The 17,270-nt window shown below is 43.2% G+C and overlaps 1 protein-coding gene across 1 annotated transcript; it reads left to right on the top strand.

Annotated features, from left to right (window-relative positions):
- Positions 1-6,382: 6,382 nt before the first annotated feature.
- chchd1 (coiled-coil-helix-coiled-coil-helix domain containing 1) lies at positions 6,383-13,975 on the top strand. The gene is made up of 3 exons (XM_083650915.1): positions 6,383-6,683; positions 11,378-11,496; positions 13,353-13,975. The coding sequence occupies exons 1-3, from the start codon at positions 6,542-6,544 to the stop codon at positions 13,461-13,463; spliced, it is 372 nt and encodes a 123-aa protein (XP_083507041.1). The 5' UTR covers positions 6,383-6,541; the 3' UTR covers positions 13,464-13,975.
- Positions 13,976-17,270: the final 3,295 nt, after the last annotated feature.

Raw genomic sequence — 17,270 nt, 5'->3', positions numbered from 1 at the left:
CCAATAGCATGGTGGCTCTGTGGGAAAGCCCTATAGTCTCACGTTAGCTTCTTCTCATTAGCTGCTTCACGTTAGCTTCACGTTAGCTGCTTCACGTTAGCTGCTTCATGTTAGCTTCATGTTAGCTGCTTCACGTTAGCTGCTTCACGTTAGCTGCTTCACGTTAGCTTCACGTTAGCAGCTTCACGTTAGCTGCTTCACGTTAGCTGCTTCACGTTAGCTGCTTCACGTTAGCTGCTTCACGTTAGCTTCACGTTAGCTGCTTCACGTTAGCTGCTTCACGTTAGCTGCTTCACGTTAGCTTCACATTAGCTGCTTCATATTAGCTGCTTCACGTCAGCTTCACGTTAGCTGCTTCTGGCTCAAAAAGACAAGAAAAAAGATGGTGACGGCCAAAATGCCAAACCAATGGCAATGGCAAGTGACATCACATCACGGTACCTACGTCCATATTTTATTGGGTCTATGATATTTCCCCTCCTTTATGTTTACATCAACATCACTGCCTATCCTGTTCTGCTTCCATTTAGAGACGCATAGGCAACATGGATCATGGCTCTCTCTTACAGAGTAGGCTACCTAACATCATGGCTCTCTCTCACAGAGTAGGCTACCTAACATCAAGGCTCTCTCTTGCAGAGTAGGCTACCTAACACCATGGCTCTCTCTTACAGAGTAGGCTACCTAACATCAAGGCTCTCTCTTGCAGAGTAGGCTACCTAACATCAAGGCTCTCTCTTGCAGAGTAGGCTACCTAACACCATGGCTCTCTCTTGCAGAGTAGGCTAACATCATGGCTCTGTCTTGCAGAGTAGGCTACCTAACATCATGGCTCTCTCTCGCAGAGTAGGCTACCTAACACCATGGCTCTCTCTTGCAGAGTAGGCTACCTAACATCATGGCTCTCTCTTGCAGAGTAGACTACCTAACATCATGGCTCTCTCTCTTGCAGAGTAGGCTACCTAACATCATGGCTCTCTCTTGCAGAGTAGACTACCTAACATCATGGCTCTCTCTTGCAGAGTAGGCTACCTAACATCATGGCTCTCTCTCTTGCAGAGTAGACTACCTAACATCATGGCTCTCTCTCTTGCAGAGTAGGCTACCTAACACCATGGCTCTCTCTCTTGCAGAGGCTACCTAACATCATGGATCTCTCTTGCAGAGTAGGCTACCTAACATCATGGCTCTCTCTTGCAGAGTAGGCTACCTAACGAGATGAAGGATTTACAGTTCCCCTCAACAGTGATGAACATACCCAAACACACGAAACACAGGATTCGAGTCCTCTCTTCTTGTATTTCATGCTCTGCGGTACAGAAGAAGAATATTTGTGGTGACTGGCAGACACTTTGGCAGCTAGACTGTCAGCTCTGTTGACGTGGATCTTCTCAAAACTGTCTCATAATTACACAGAAATATCTTGGATGTGTCAGAACCTGATTCGTCATTTGTCCCTGCTGTTGTTTGACCAATCACTTCATGATCTATCTGATATGTTGGCAAAAGTAAGTTATTATATAATGTGTCTCTTCAGACAAGCACCTAACACGTGCCTGAAGTTAGATTTTTGAAAATATAAACTGGGTAAAACTGAGTGTGTGTGTGTGAGCGCAATTTATCAGTTCACTTCCTCACAAAATACAGTTATATATACTGTACTTATATATACTGATACTGCCAGGATCAGTTGATCCTTGGTTATTTAGAAACCTTTGTGTCAGTGGTCCCTGGGGCCAACACACACTCAAATCAACCCAGTCCAAAAGTGTGTGTGTGTGTGTGTGTGTGTGTGTGTGTGTGTGTGTGTGTGTGTGTGTGTGTGTGTGTGTGTGTGTGTGTGTGTGTGTGTGTGTGTGTGTGTGTGTGTGTGTGTGTGTGTGTGTGTGTGTGCGTGCGCGTGCGTGCGTGCGTGCGTGTGTGTTAGCGTGTGTGTTCAAGCTCTAAGATGTCTTCAAGGGTCGAAGGTTCAATGTTCATAAAGCTTCTACTGTGCCTTTTGCCCTTTTGTTATTGAGAAAATGTGCACACAACACACGCGCGCGCACGCGCACACACACACACACACACACACACACACACACACACACACACACACACACACACACACACACACACTTTTGGACTGGGTTGATTTGACTGTGTGTTGGCCCCAGGGACCACTGACACAAAGGTTTCTGAATAACTAAGGATCAACTGATCCTGGCAGTATCAAGCCCATATTTTGCCAAGTGCTCTGATGCATCATTCCTCCAGGTAAGAACATGCAGAGACAGAGAATAGCAGAGAGCTCCCAGAAGAGCTGGTGAGTCTCCAGCTACAGTATTACCACTGGAAACCTGAGGAAGGAAGGGAGAGGTGTGTGTGTGTGTGTGTGTGTGTGTGTGTGTGTGTGTGTGTGTGTGTGTGTGTGTGTGTGTGTGTGTGTGTGTGTGTGTGTGTGTGTGTGTGTGTGTGTGTGTGTGTGTGTGTGTGTGTGTGTGTGTGTGTGTGTGTGTGTGTGTGTGTGTGTGTGTGTGTGTGTGTGTGTGTGTGCGTGCGTGCGTGCGTGCGTGCGTGCGTGCGTGCGTGCGTGCGGATGGGGGGAGGGGAGGTAGAGAACAAATTAGCATCACATGCCCTTTGTGCAGAAACAGTCTTTCAAGATAGATGATTCTGTTCATCTAGACTTCTCCTTACATCATGATATAAAGAGAAATGTAGCAAAAAGGCTGCCTAGTCATATGGCATAAGGCTGTGGTGGACAAAATAACAAAAATACCACATAAAAACAAGTAGAACTTTTAGGTAAATCACAATTCTAACAACAGCTACACAGGCCAGTCATATATACAGTTTAATGCCAACTTAACAGTACTGTATGTCAGCTTTAAAATAGAGAGCCGCAGTAACGAGTCCGGAAATCATCGATGCTAACGCCCCTGGTTCCATACAGTTTTCGCCTATGGGAGTTTTGAATGGGTTTTTGGCGCGATGCTTCTAATAATCTCTCTGGGCAACGCTGGCTTAATCAAACGCGAACCAGTGTTTAGTAACATCATCTTCACACATGAAGACCACTTTTATGAGTTTTGAAGCTTTTACATGCCGTTAAACGGGCGGCTAGCTAGCAAACGGCTAAATGAGACTACACTGCTGAGTCGATGTGGATATATACGTCAATAACGTCACCACTTCAAAGGGCGAACACGGAAATTCTCTTTCCCTCACCTGGTTCAGCCCCGTTCAGCCCGAGGTAATCAGTGCATACATCAACAACAGTCCAGGTTGACTGCTGACGTGACGTGAAGCCTATGCGACAGTGTGTAGTTCAGGATTAGCTTAGCTCGAGCATTTTACTTCTAGGGCTCGCATTTACGCTACAAAACTCATGAAAGTGGTCCTCATGTGTGAAGATTATCCCGCTGAACCTTGGTTCGCGTTTGATTAAACTTGCGTTGCCCACAGACATTATTTGAAGCATATCGCCAAAAACCCATTCAAAAATCCCATAGACAAAAACAGTGTGGAACCAGGAAGTTCGGGACTTCCGCATTCAGCCTACAAAAATACGTCATCCCTGCGGCTCTCTATACCTCTGACAATCAGCACTTTTATGCAGATTTTCAAAGCAACATGAGACAACTAACAGAGATCCAGAGACCAAAGACCATCAAAACCAGAGACCACCATCGAGCATCGGTCACAAAAATGATCAATTTAGTCTTGAAAATCATGAACCTTATGCCAGTCAAACTGCATTGGTAAAGAGGAACAATGATGGCAAAGGGAAGCTCAACACCAGGGATTAATAAGATGGTTGCTAAAGACAGGCCCGCGGGAAGTAGGGGTGCTGCAGGTGCTGCAGCACCCCCTAGATTTTTTCCAAAAAAAAAAAAAATTTTTTTTTTTTTTTTTTTTTTTTTTTACAAATGTAATTAAAAATATTTTGCAGTGCACTATGTTCCTTTCTTGTTTAAGAATGTTCGGGAAATGAAAATGTAGCCTATTTAAATAGAATTATCAACAATAACAATCAAGGAAGTTACATGCTTGTAGGCTAGAGAAGAAGAAGAAGCGCGCATGCACGCACATGTTGTGTTGAACCAACCAACAACCAATACGAATTGTTTAATCTGGCAATAAAGAAATGTGAACTTGACATGCTATTTTAATAGCCTACTCAAAAATGCACCTCCCACTATACAGCAAAGAGAGGAGTCAATGTTTCTTGATATATGCCATTCAGATCAGAATAATTAGTCTAGTCATTAAGTTTGCTGATAATATTTCTATCATGTTAAGTCTGTGTAATGTTAACTGCTGTATTCAGAGCAAATAGGGAGATATAGAGCATTATCATCATGCTATATATCTCCCTCTTTGCTCTGAATGAGTGAGAAAAGGAGAAAATACTGAATAATTACATCACAACAGTATCCTAATGTTGATTTAAAATGAGATATTCCTCTAAATATGGCAAAAAAATGTAAAAAAAAAACACCCAAATTTTTTTCGGCGGGGCCCTTGCGGGCCCCACCGAGAGTCCCTTCCTCCCAGCACCCCCTGCTTAAAATGACTTCCAGCGGCCCTGGCTAAAGACTCAAAATTACCACAGAATTGAAGCAACACCTCTGTGACTCAGTCTTAATCAAAACTTTCATGAGCTTCAAGCTTACGGCAGGGCTGCCATCCAGAAAGCAAAGATGCATCCTGGTGTGAGGAGTACAAAACCTGACATGGTACAGTACAAACACAGCACTAATCTGCCTACGCTGCAGCCCTGATTCCACGCCTTGAGAAATAGTAGGCTGATGTTAAGACTTGCCCTACATTTTATTGAATGTCATGTTGCCATAGGCTAAGCACGTACATAAGTAGCCTACAGTGTATCTTTTCCACAGGAAACTAGCCAACATTGCATGTATACCCAATGGAGTTCACAGAAAGGCACACTGATTATTTGCATTTATATTATCCCGATATAAACCTACTGTACATTTATATCATCTGAATAAGGTGAGTCATGTTTTTTCATTATTTTCCTTTCCTGACCATCATGATCAAACCTGTAAAGTGCCAGATTAATTTGTGTTGTTCAAATAAAAAGCAAGGGGGGGGAGGGGGGGTTATGTTTGGGGGGGATCTAATTTTCGATTTCCCCCCACGTTTTTATTTTTTGTTTTTGCTCCAAGCCGATTTGTAAGGTTACTCTGACGTCACACAAGCAAGGGGGACAGCTCAGGGGGCGGAACTGGGGGTCACTCGCCATTCAAAACAATGAGCAATTTTGTAAACCAACAAGACACGTAGGCCTACGTGGTCTGAGCTTGGGTTTTTAGTCCGAATTTTAGAAAACCCCCCACTGATTCATACGGTCTAAACTCATGTTATAGCAGTCGTGTGCACTAAGTGACAAGCAAGACAACAGTAAAACGGACAGGTGTTTGGATTGAGTTTGGCGTCAATGGGCGTAACTCATGAGAGCAGAGATTAGCTTCGTATCCCCCGCGTTGCGTAGCAACAACACCGGAAGTAACTCCAGTCCAGAGTAACTAACGAATGTGACTTTCAGGATAGTGGCCATAGATAGTGGCCATCTGGTCCGCAAATATGCAACGTAGCCTACATAAATGCAGTGTTGTGGAGTGGAAGCGATCATCTTGCTCTATAATGATCAGAACGGGTGTTGTTCAAACTGAACGGTTACATGCTGCCACTCCGACGTGCTGCCACTCCGACGTTCTGCCACTCCGAAATATCGGCACTCAGAAAGGGGGTCTATATTCCCCGTTTTTCACTAACCTCTCCCAGCCCCCACGCCAAACCTAACCTCCCCCCATGCCTAAACCTAACCTCCCCCAGACCCTAACCTCTCCCACCCCCACGCCTAAACCTAAGGTCGGCATTGCGGCTTCTAAGGTGAACGACCGCCAGTCCGAATAATGGAAGTTAACGTTCGGAGTGGCAGCATGTCGGAAAGGCAGAGGAACCCCAAACTAAACTGGACATGTATTTATTCAACATGCTGCAGCAGAAAGGGAGATAAACAGCGGACACTATTTTCGGGAAGTAGCCTTCTGGTTCGCCTGGGAATCAGGCGAAAGCAGCCGAGTGCAGTCAGTCAATTAGAGGCAGACAGGGGCGGGTCATGCCTTCGCCTAGCCTTCGCCATCATGGGGAAGAAATATCACATCCCGTCCATCCTTGGTAGCCTGTAATGTTGGAATCAGGTTGGAATCATTGTTGGAATGCGTCCCTCCAGTCAATGGAATACGTGCGCACAACTAGTAGGGTAATCTTGGGAATTCCGACACCATTGAACGCAACAGAGGCTTTCTGGGCTGGGCTTTACGACAATACTCAACGCACTTTACGGCTAATGGCGCCGCCCACACTCGGCTGAGGAAACGATGTGAAGTGATATGCAGACCTTCTCCAATCTATTTTCTGTAAATCCATGTCGTCGCAGTTTACCAGCTAACGTTACTGTCTCTAGTAGGCCTATTTAGCGTTAGTAAGTGTTACAGTGAGTCACGTTAGTGTGCTTGTTGGCGGTGAAATGGCTGCATCGCAGGGAGGCATCGCCTTCCAGGAGAAGGTCGCCAGACTGCTCAGTAGACAGCACGGGAAACCCGTCCTCAAACCCAACAAGGCTCTGGCTCTAAAAGATGCTGTGGCGAACCGCAGAATGAAGAAAGGAGGTAACCTAATAACCCCTTTTCCATTGACAGTCCACCTATTTTTTGTAGCTAGCTGCTAACCGTGACACCCAGACTCAGAGTGACTTTCAATGGGGTCAACAACAGTAGAACAACATTGCATTTGTTTTACTCGGGGTTCCCATTCGTCCTTGAAATCCTATATGTGAATTATGGGTTTGAAATTAATATTATAATCATAAGGATTATTCTCAATATCAATATCATATGTTTCACGTATGCAAAATCAGTGTTCATCTGATTGAACTGAATGGTGATGTCAAACAAACCTTACATTTTCAAATAATATTCCTGACATACCTCATTTGATCAGTTTTTAAGTAACATTTGCTTGTCATCATCAATTTAGACAGCAGAAATGTCACTATTAAAATAACTTCATATCATCACGATGATACTGAAAGACAACAAACAATAATATGCTATTGAATTATCATCCACTCCAGCCCTAAATCAAGCAAGTAGTAACGGACATTAGCCTACTAGTACCTTCTGAATCATATGGGCAAACAGATTAGTAGGCATATCAATCACGGAGCAGATTACAGAAATATACACAGTAACCTGGTCAGCAGCCCTCTGATCTCTACATCAAACTTCCCTTTAGCATCCATATTTACTTGAAAAGCACATGGCATAAACACTTTGGAAGAAGGACTTCCCACAGCATGTGAATGAGTTACATTGGGCTACATTACCTATGAGGAAAGCAAGTTTGTGCATGCAAATAGAGAGTCCGTCAAGAATGCATTGCTGTCGCTCTACCTGGCCCCACCTCCACCTGGGCGCTAGATACCAGCGCCCTGAATCCCTTTGTTTTGAGAGCGAACAGCGCATGTGCAATTTACACAGATCCTGGCTTATCGTGCATTCCTTTATAACTGGGAACTGGTAATCTTACGACTTCAAAGGTCATGAGCTGGGCGGTGACGTCATCAGAGCTGGTATTTCCCATTCCAAACAAGTAGGAGCCTCAGCAGCCCCAACCTCACAAATCCAAGATGGCTGCGCCGCGCAACAACAGTAGTAGTAATCGTAGTAATATTGTTTAGCACTTCTGTTTTGTTTGTGTGTCATTAAATCAGCTGTACACACAGCACTGCCTAACTTCCATCTGTGTGGACAAGGACATGGGGCTGCAGTGTTTGTATGCGCAAAATGCCGCGAAATGCCATGTTGTCAATTGTTATTGCTAACAATGGCTAGCCTGGCTAGCGACTGGATCTGACCAATGAACAGTGAACTTCCCAGCTCAAGTTTTCTGCAAATGGAACGATAACAAAACGGATGTGATGTCATATAGCCTCCACATCCCAGTTATTTTGCGATAAAGGAACGCACGATTAGCACTGCTGGAAGCAGGAAGTCCCCGGACGGCGTCCGTGGCAGAAAGTAGTTGACCCAAAACAGTACACATGTACCATTATGAATCTACATATTTATTGCAGATTATATACTCACTATCTAATATTCACCTCACTCAAAAAAAAAAAAAAAAGGCTATATAGGCCTATATAGGCCTATATATACGTTTTATTTTCCCCTGCTTCATGTGGCTATAGGTGGGGCGGCGCCCTGGCGCCCTCTAGTGGCCGGCCGCCACTGGTTATAACGGTAACTAGAAGTGCACTCAGAGAGTGCAGACCTCCTCAAGGCCAACACTCCAGTCTGCTATTATGCAAAATTTGTGAATCGGATCAGAATAGGGATGTTCATTTTGAATCAATTTCCATAATCGAAATTCGGGAAAATTAACGATCAATTATCGATTATCGATAGCGTAATAATAATAATTATAATTATATATATATATTTTTACTCTGGTCTGGTAAGAACGTTGCGCGTTCTCGGCCAGCTATAATGGCGATGCCGCTGGGTAGTAAGAATATCAGACACTAGCGCTGTGGCCAGGTAAACAAACATGTTACATGTCAGGTTACATGATGTAAGGCAGTCGGCATCTTCCAGCTTAGCTGACAGCACAAGTGTCAAATCAACAGGCCTGAGCTCGGCGCGTCCTTATAACGTCATGAGCGCGCCCGCGGTAACGTTGACAACCACAGTCCATAGTCACACAGCCTTACACTAGCTAGCTAGGCTACTGTACTCACATTTTGAAAGTAGTACTCAGCTCACCGGCTGCGCCTTCCAGGCTTATAAACTCGTGACAAAGAACTCATCTGTCCTGATGGTCGAGTTGCATCCAGCTGCTCTCAGTCCGACGCGTGGATATTATTACCCACGAGATGTGTGTGAATTGATTCAGGTGGGCGTTTACAGCTAAAGGCTAGCTGAGTCCATGCTGACTGCTGCTACTACTTCATAGTTCATAACGTTAAAACGACTTGAATTCACTTAAACACGTGTACCGTTACTCACACTTTGTTGAAAATTAGGAAAGAAGTGTACGAAGTGTCATAGTTATAACAGCCTCACTGAGGTCCGCAGACCGCTGGGTGCATTTGTTTGTGTCCCCAGCGCATGCCGGTGTGAATTCCCCATGTTTAAAACAGTTTTGTTGGCACAAAGGCCCGTGCCCAGCCAGAAAACTAGAGACTATATGAAGCTCCACCTCATGTTAGTCGGCTGTGCAATGGAGTGGGGTGAGGAGGAACGAATTCCACCCAAACCTAGTCCGCAAAAAAATAAAATAATAATAATCGATAAAAATTCCACGTGATCGAATTCATTCCTCAACAATCAATTCTCGATTATCGATTATTGATGAACATCCCTAGATCAGAACCCTGACCCCACGTCCTCCCCAGCCACTCCCCCTACCCACCCCTCGAATGTTGAGTCCTTGAATTTGAAGTCCTTTGAAGTCCTTTTTGGGTTTTTCCTTGGCCCTGGAAACTTCTTAAAAAGTAATTGAATTTGATGTTTAAGAAAGTGTGGGAACCCTGACAGTAGAATAGAAACTCACCGGTAGCGAGCACACTCAAAATAGATAAAAAACTCACTCGGGTGCAGGGCAAGCAAAGAGTTCAGTAGTGATAAAAATGCCAGAACTCCAAATGTCCTTTCACAGGTTTTAATAGTTCCTCAATCAGGGCAGAAACAGACGTTTCAGCCAAAAGCTGCTTAACCCTAACCAGGTCTTCCTCAGTGTTGTGACGCTGAGGAAGGAGTGCTTAACCCTAACCAGGTCTTCCTCAGTGTTGTGACGCTGAGGAAGGAGTGCTGGCATTTTTCTCACTACTGAACCCTGACAGTAGAACAAGCACAAATTGTTTTACAACATTACAAACAACTAACGGTAAGATAGTTAAGGGTCACAGCTACTATCCACCTTATTTTTGAGTGCCCTGCTGTAAAATAATTATGGGTGCAAGGTCCAGTCTGAACGTGACTGATTGTCGCAGCTTGCCATTTCCTCCTCAAAACTCCGACGCTGGGGTAAAAAATAGGGATGCACGATATATCGGCAATCATATCGGTATCGGTCGATGTTAGTAATTTTTTTAACATATCGGTCATATCGGTATCGGTCAGATGTTGCAATGTTAATATCGGTTATCATTATCAGCCAAATTCTTCACATTGATATGAAATAATGCAGTAAATCTATGATTTATGGGCTTTTCCAAAGGCTTTGCCAAAAAGAAATGCATAACTTTTTCAAATTCAGTGTTAACATGTGTTTTTCAGTATGTACAAAATGTGATGATCATAAAAATGTGGTTTTATACAGATCATATCGACATCGGTAAATATCGATTATCGGCCATAACAGCAATGTTAATATCGGTTATCGGCATCGGCCAAAATTTTCATATCGGTGCATCCCTAGTAAAAAAAGTTGCTTGTCACTCGTTTGACGACTTATTTGAGGGAATGTAATAATTTTATCTATCACATCCGCTATTTCTGTTGCTCTTTCAACAACTCGGGATATTTATCGACGAGATTTTCTGCAAGCTGGAAGTGTTGCTCCGTTCGCCTGCAGCTGTCGTTTACAGAGGGGCACACTTGCTATGTTGTGTCTGTGTCGGGAGGGGAGGCTGGCCAGCGAGACTCGTGTCAGGCTGTCAGCAACATAACGGGGGGCGGGCACCGGAAGAAGCACCCACGTCACATCATGGCAGCTAGAAATAAGGTGGATAGACCCTTTTCACACCAACCGTTTTGAGGGTGGTAAAGCTGGAAGTAAAGCAGTAACCCAATACCATTAATGATGGTTCCATTCCATTTAGGCATTCCAGTGCACTGGGGTTACTTCCTCAGGCACACAGGCAGCAAGCCAGGCAATTATGACTCGTGTTCTAGGGAGGCACCCAGATATCTGCCGTATATCGGTATCGGTATCGTCCAATATTGGCCTTGTTGACTGCAGTCGGCCTATTGGCAAAACAGGTGGTGTTCACCGATCAGTTGGGTCACACAATTTCTGCCTGGCTACCGTACTCTCACACCGATAAGTACCCGAACATTCTTCTCATTGAGTACATCCTCCTCGGGCTGGCCAGTTGTAAACGGGATTAACCCATTTCCTTGTTTCAGTTGACACACTGTACAAGAAGAAGTTATCATCTCCTCTACCAAGAATAATGCTACATAATGACGTCAATCTAGAGCTTTTGGACGCACTAATTAGCAGTGCTTCCTTTAGCTTTCCTGTATTTGGCGGCAGAGTTGATGATGAGGGTGAACATGAACGTTTTTTCCCCCCACAGAGGCCACTTGCATCACAGAGATATCGCTCATGATGGCCTGTTGGAAGCAGAACAACTTTGTTGACGAGCTGTGCTCCAAACAAATGAAAGACTTCTACACATGTGTAGAGAAGGCCCAGGTATGTTACCATCCACACCAATACACCCCACCGACATCAGCTCTTTTCCTATGTACACACCAGCGGCCGATAACGATATATCGGTTATCGGCCGATATCGGTTGATAATATCCGTGGAGTGATATACCGGTCGGGCTCTACACAGCTTATTGTGTAATAATAAGTCTTGAGCAATAACCACGCTTACTTCAAACCCAACATCAGAAAACAGTCAAAACACTTAAATGGCAATATTTAAGATTTGGATTGAAACTAATGTCTAAAACTTTTAGATGCTTACTATTATGCACATAAGACATATAAATTACATACCGTAGTTAGAAGGTTATTGTGGATTTGGGTTTCCAGGGGCTTTAATACTCTGCCATGGGAATGAGCTAATAATTGGGGTTGCAGCAGAGAAACGCCAGTTTTACTGCTATTTAACGCTGCCAACGTGTAAAATCGCCTAGTGCCACGTAATATGAAAGGTTGTAAAACGTGGGGCGTCCGGGTAGTGTAGCGGTAGATTCCCTGCCCACCAACACGAGGGTCGGAGCAGGGAACGGGTGGGAATAGCGTGATCCTCCCGAATAAAAAAAGTTGTAAAGAAGCATGTGCCTTTTGCCTGGTGCATTGCTTGCTTGCTCTGTATGTATATCTATCTATTGTCAGCCACCATCTTTGTTGGTGACGTAACTCTACATTCTAAACTCCTATTGGCTCCAGTGATGGGTGAAAGCCAATTGGAGTGTCTGATTCAGAGGCTTGGCTCTGAGATGGAGCAGTGTTGCTAGATGGGGCAGATTGGGCATTATGGGAAAAATGGGCTTGGGTGGGTGGACAGAATTTGGGACAGTTTTCATGAGTTGGGCGGGTTTAGGCTTAGCCTGCTTTCTGCTTTGGCAGGAAAAACACAATTCCTAGCAAAACGAACACTGCCCAAAAGCTTCAAATCACTTCTAGCACAATTCAAAGACATGTGCAGGGCTCCCACAGTCATGGAAAACCTGGAAAAGACATGGAATTTCAAAATCTCATTTTCCAGGCCTGGAAAACTAATGGAATTAGTAAAATTAGGGATGCACGATATTCAAATGAGAAATTATCGGCTGATATGGGCCATTTTAGGTTATTTATTATTCCGATAATTACATTTTAGCCGATAAATAGAGCCGATAATACGAAGCCAACTTTGCTTTGCTTTGCCTTCGCAGCGCAGTTTTTGTTGTCGCGCTCAAACAGCACCTGCAGTTGCAGCCTAGAGGCAAAACATGTGGCCTTCATGGCTGCCGGTGTGGATGTTGGCGGAGATTAGCTCTAATCGAGTCGATCTTAGTGCTTCTTGTATAGTATTTTTACTGAAAATTCATGTTTTATTTCAATAGCTTCCATGTCATGTGACCCATGTCATGTGACGCTGTGACTCTCAAGCACTGAAATCCAACTAAGAGGCATTGTTGTTTTATTGTTATTGTCAAGTCAGTGTTGATTCAGTCACCGCCTCACATTACATGGAAATTATATTCTGAATCCTAGAAAAGTCATGGAAAAGTTTTTAAATTTCATCCATGAAAATGTGTGGGAACCCTGCATGTGTGCACAGTTCTATGTTGAGTTTTTGTTTTGTTATTATGGTTTGCAGTGTACATCCGCTGTATTATTATTGTGTATAGAAGTCTTTATTGATTGACATATCATCTGAGGTTGTGCTGATTCTGGGACTTGTGAAAACTGGATAATAGTGTAAAAAAAAATCACACCTTTCATAAGGCAAAACCTAAAGGTATGGAAAAACGGAAAGGTCTTTAGAGGGTTGAAGTCATGCAAACACACAAAATACTGGTAACAAACAAATCTATTTCCATTCTTCACAGGCTGAAAGGAAGGCGAAACCAGAACATACAGGCATCCAGGGAGGACACTTGCACCCCAAACAAGCCAACACCCTGCTGAAGAGATTTCCCAACGTGCGCACTGAAATCTAGGAAATGTTCTGAAGGTTAGATGAACTTGTAATGTCACGTGGGCTAAAGACTCTTCAATAGTGGACAGTGGATGGGATCTTGGACCAGCGACGGGATCTGATCCAGTAAGGACTTGTCCAGAGTGGACAGAGGATACAGACAGGCATTCCCAGCTGTCTTTTACTGTTCAACTGACTATATTCTTCCCCAGATCGGCAGAGGGTGGAGCAGCGCCCGTGGCAGCAGGAGGAAATTGGCAGGAGATTGGTAATTGAAAGTACAATTAGTATCTTCTATTATTGAATATCATAAGAAATACCATTCAGTAAGTATCAAGGGTGATTCCAACACAAATACAGCCTCTGTTTATCGTTTGTTTTCAGTAAACAATGTCAGACTTCCACTGGTTATTAAATAGTTCTATGTTGCCCATCATTGGTGAGTCCTGGCCTTTGTTCAGTTCACAAGAATTACAGTATTGCAGAGATGGTGTTAGGACAGTAAGATGAACAGTGCAGAGATGGTGTTAGGACAGTAAGATGAACGGTGCAGAGATGGTGTTAGGACAGTAAGATGAACGGTGCAGAGATGGTGTTAGGACAGTAAGATGAACCGTGCAGAGATGGTGTTAGGACAGTAAGATGAACAGTGCAGAGATGGTGTTAGGACAGTAAGATGAACGGTGCAGAGATGGTGTTAGGACAGTAAGATGAACGGTGCAGAGATGGTGTTAGGACAGTAAGATGAACGGTGCAGAGATGGTGTTAGGACAGTCAGATGAACGGTGCAGAGATGGTGTTAGGACAGTGGGATGAAATTCTTCTTCTTGTATTTCATGACCCCTTGATGCGAGCTTACCATCAGTGACCACTTCAGTTTCCAGTAGATCATCATTCCCGTGTAATTTGAGATTGCTGCTTAATGGCATAGTTCAGATATTATCAGCCTATTGGGCAGCTCGCATTACATAAATTAAGTAAGCTAGAGCCAGTTGTGGTTCATCTTTATCCAATATGGATGGAGAATAAGATCATTACTGAGGTATCTGTGGTATACAACTATTCCCTGGCTTCCCACGCTTTCCGGAGCAAAGTGTCTGCTCTTCACCATCTGATGAACTTGTGGCCTTTATTCTACCCTAACCCACCAGGCCAATAACATCTTAAGTTCTTTTTAACCTTTGGTGATGTGGGAACGTCCTGCTTCATTAAACTTCACAAATAACATTGTCCTTTTTCCATTCTTCATAGCCTTCCTCTCCCATTTCAGCTCCCTTTGCTCCCTATTTTGCCTTCAAATTCAATCATTTTCTAAACGGTTTGGGTTCTAGTAGAAATAGACTTGATTTACATTCAGGTAATGATGTTTAAAGTTCGGTGACATGTTATGTCTGCGGAGCAGGAAGGAGTTTTGTGCTGTTTCCCGCACATTATTGTCAGAATGTGATATTTTTGTTGCGTCCATTTTTATCTGTCAGCCCACACTGCCAACAACCAAACATTTCCCCACCCCGCTTATCACTTCCTCTGAAGCGTCTAGACCGGAGAAGAAACTCCGCCACAGCCATCGACATTCATAGATAGACATCATGTGTAATGTCAGCTTCAGCACATGACCTGTTCGCACACAGGCTCAGTCAGTGTTGGGGTTAGTGGTAGGGTTAGTGTGACTGACAGTGTCAGTCAGTCATGGGACTTTTCCTCCTTTACAAGTAATTCCAGGCTTTTTTATTCTTTTATATTCTTTCATTAGTTCACAATGAAATGCATCATCAAGTGCAAAATTCCATATCACATCTTTCACATCGGTGCATGTTATCTGAAAGAAAACACATTCAGCGTTCTACTCATTTGGCTCCAGTAAACTAGTGAAAGGAGCAGACCTCCAGTAAAAGCCATGTTCACCTCTCAGAGGATTCAATTGCAAAAAAGTGGCAAACAACGTTTTCATCAGGAACATGCAAATAAATTGCTGATTCAAGGACAGTCTAATATATATATATATATATATATATATATATATATATATATATATATATATATATATATATATATATATATATATTAGTACATAATATATAATATTAATAGGTAAATAATATAGTGTAATGCCTAAAATATGTTGCCTGTCAATAGACACCTGATTGAATGTTCTATGTTTTTCTTTCTCTAAAAGCCATTTTGATCTAAAGGCGTCTGCTTAAATGCTTGAAACATATTTCAGATATAAATAGTGAAGTTGATCGTATGTATGAGTTTTTTCCATAGCCTTTGCCTTTCAATCAAGGCAAAGAATGGAAGTACAGTATACGTTTTGATTTACTTGCTTCACACTATTTTAGTCACTGCATCATCTGTGTGATTTCATAGTTTTGATGTATTTTAAAATGTGGAAACACTGGAAAGTAGTAAAAAAAAGACAAATGTGGTGTTCCCGAACTTGACGGTCAGTGTACTGTACATCATATACACAGTTACAACGAATATCAACATGATGCAGGAGAAATCAACATACATGATATTACCTAATTATTTATTACACTATTACCCCCCACACCCCATAGAGCTCAAAAAATAAATGCAGGGGGGAAAAAGATCGATAATTTTTCCGCTGTTATTTTTTGTTTTTGCTGAAAGTGAACTGTTTTATGGTCACTCACGATTCTCTGGAAGACTGGTTGGCTTGGTTCAGGCCTTAAAACTCGTTCTATACGGATTTTTCAAAATGTCTATGGAGAAAATGAATGGGGAATTCACTTCTGGGGCAAGAAACGTCACATGACTGTTGAGCTCTATTCCCATGTTGTTACCGAGCTGTAATGTGAAGTGTACCATCATTTCTCTATAGGGTGCATCCATAAATACAAACCCTCCCCATGTCAGGAAGCCTGACTGGGAAAATATTCCTCACCATCTACCCAGACTGACCTCTTCACCTGCTCGTAAACTTGCTGTTGCCTGGTCACGTCCAGTATCCAGTACTCCAGCTGAGCAAAAATGTGACTATATTTACTCGACACCGACACTCCAAAAATAATTAGTTGCCCAAGACACAAAGCAAGTCAACAGCCTCCTCTGAAGGCCATATCAGGGCCTGGAGGGCCTTTCTGTTTTTGTTGATGCCTTGTTGGGATTAGAATAGCAGCAGAAAATACTCAGCTGTTTCCATGAGATCTGTGAAAATGTTGCTATCTTTGAACATCTCCTGAAAGCCAGGCGAGCATCTGAGACCGTCCGCCCCTGAGAGGCACACTTAGAGTCAAACTTCAAGAGTTTTGATGATTTTATCAAGCTCAAGCGTTCTAACCGTCTGCGTATTTGTGAAAGGCTGCCAGGAAAAACAATCAGTGCCTCTTATGTTGGCCATTGAAATCCAGCCAATGGGGAAGAAATGGAGGCTTTGCCCTGCATATCTCAGCCAGATCATCTGGGATCTCACGGTGGCAGGATGTTGACCTCCATTGGTTCTGTTTTCAACACCTCTATTGTTTACCAAGTTTCACATTGTCATTATCAGCAGGTGTAGTCTCACATCCACATCCAGATAACATGAGGGCCGCACCTTACCTGATAACATGATGTAAGTAGGGTTCCACCAATATGCGTTTTCGAAAGCTGGTACTGACATTTAGTTATACTAGTTTTAAGTCATTGAGAGCTGATATTCCATATCTTTATATCACAATTTTCTTGCAATAAAATAAAATAAATGTTCACTATTCAGTGTTTCTCGCAGAATTGTACACTCATCATCAGGGTGGACAGGACTATGAAACAGCATTAGAGAGCATCATGGGACAGATTTTATGTATGGTTAGCAGCCCTGTAG

The sequence above is a fragment of the Poromitra crassiceps genome (genome assembly GCF_964638095.1).
Source record: "Poromitra crassiceps genome assembly, chromosome: 14".
Lineage (NCBI taxonomy): Eukaryota > Metazoa > Chordata > Actinopteri > Beryciformes > Melamphaidae > Poromitra > Poromitra crassiceps.
The sequence above is the reverse complement of the archived record's forward strand: the minus strand, read 5'-3'. Positions and strand labels throughout refer to the sequence as shown.

Coding starts and splice junctions, on each gene's coding strand:
- chchd1 (XM_083650915.1), top strand. CDS start 6,542: ATGGCTGCATCGCAGGGAGGCATCGCCTTCCAGGAGAAGGTCGCCAGA. Junction 6,684..11,377: donor CCGCAGAATGAAGAAAGGAG/GTAACCTAATAA, acceptor TTCCCCCCACAG/AGGCCACTTGCATCACAGAG. Junction 11,497..13,352: donor CATGTGTAGAGAAGGCCCAG/GTATGTTACCAT, acceptor CATTCTTCACAG/GCTGAAAGGAAGGCGAAACC.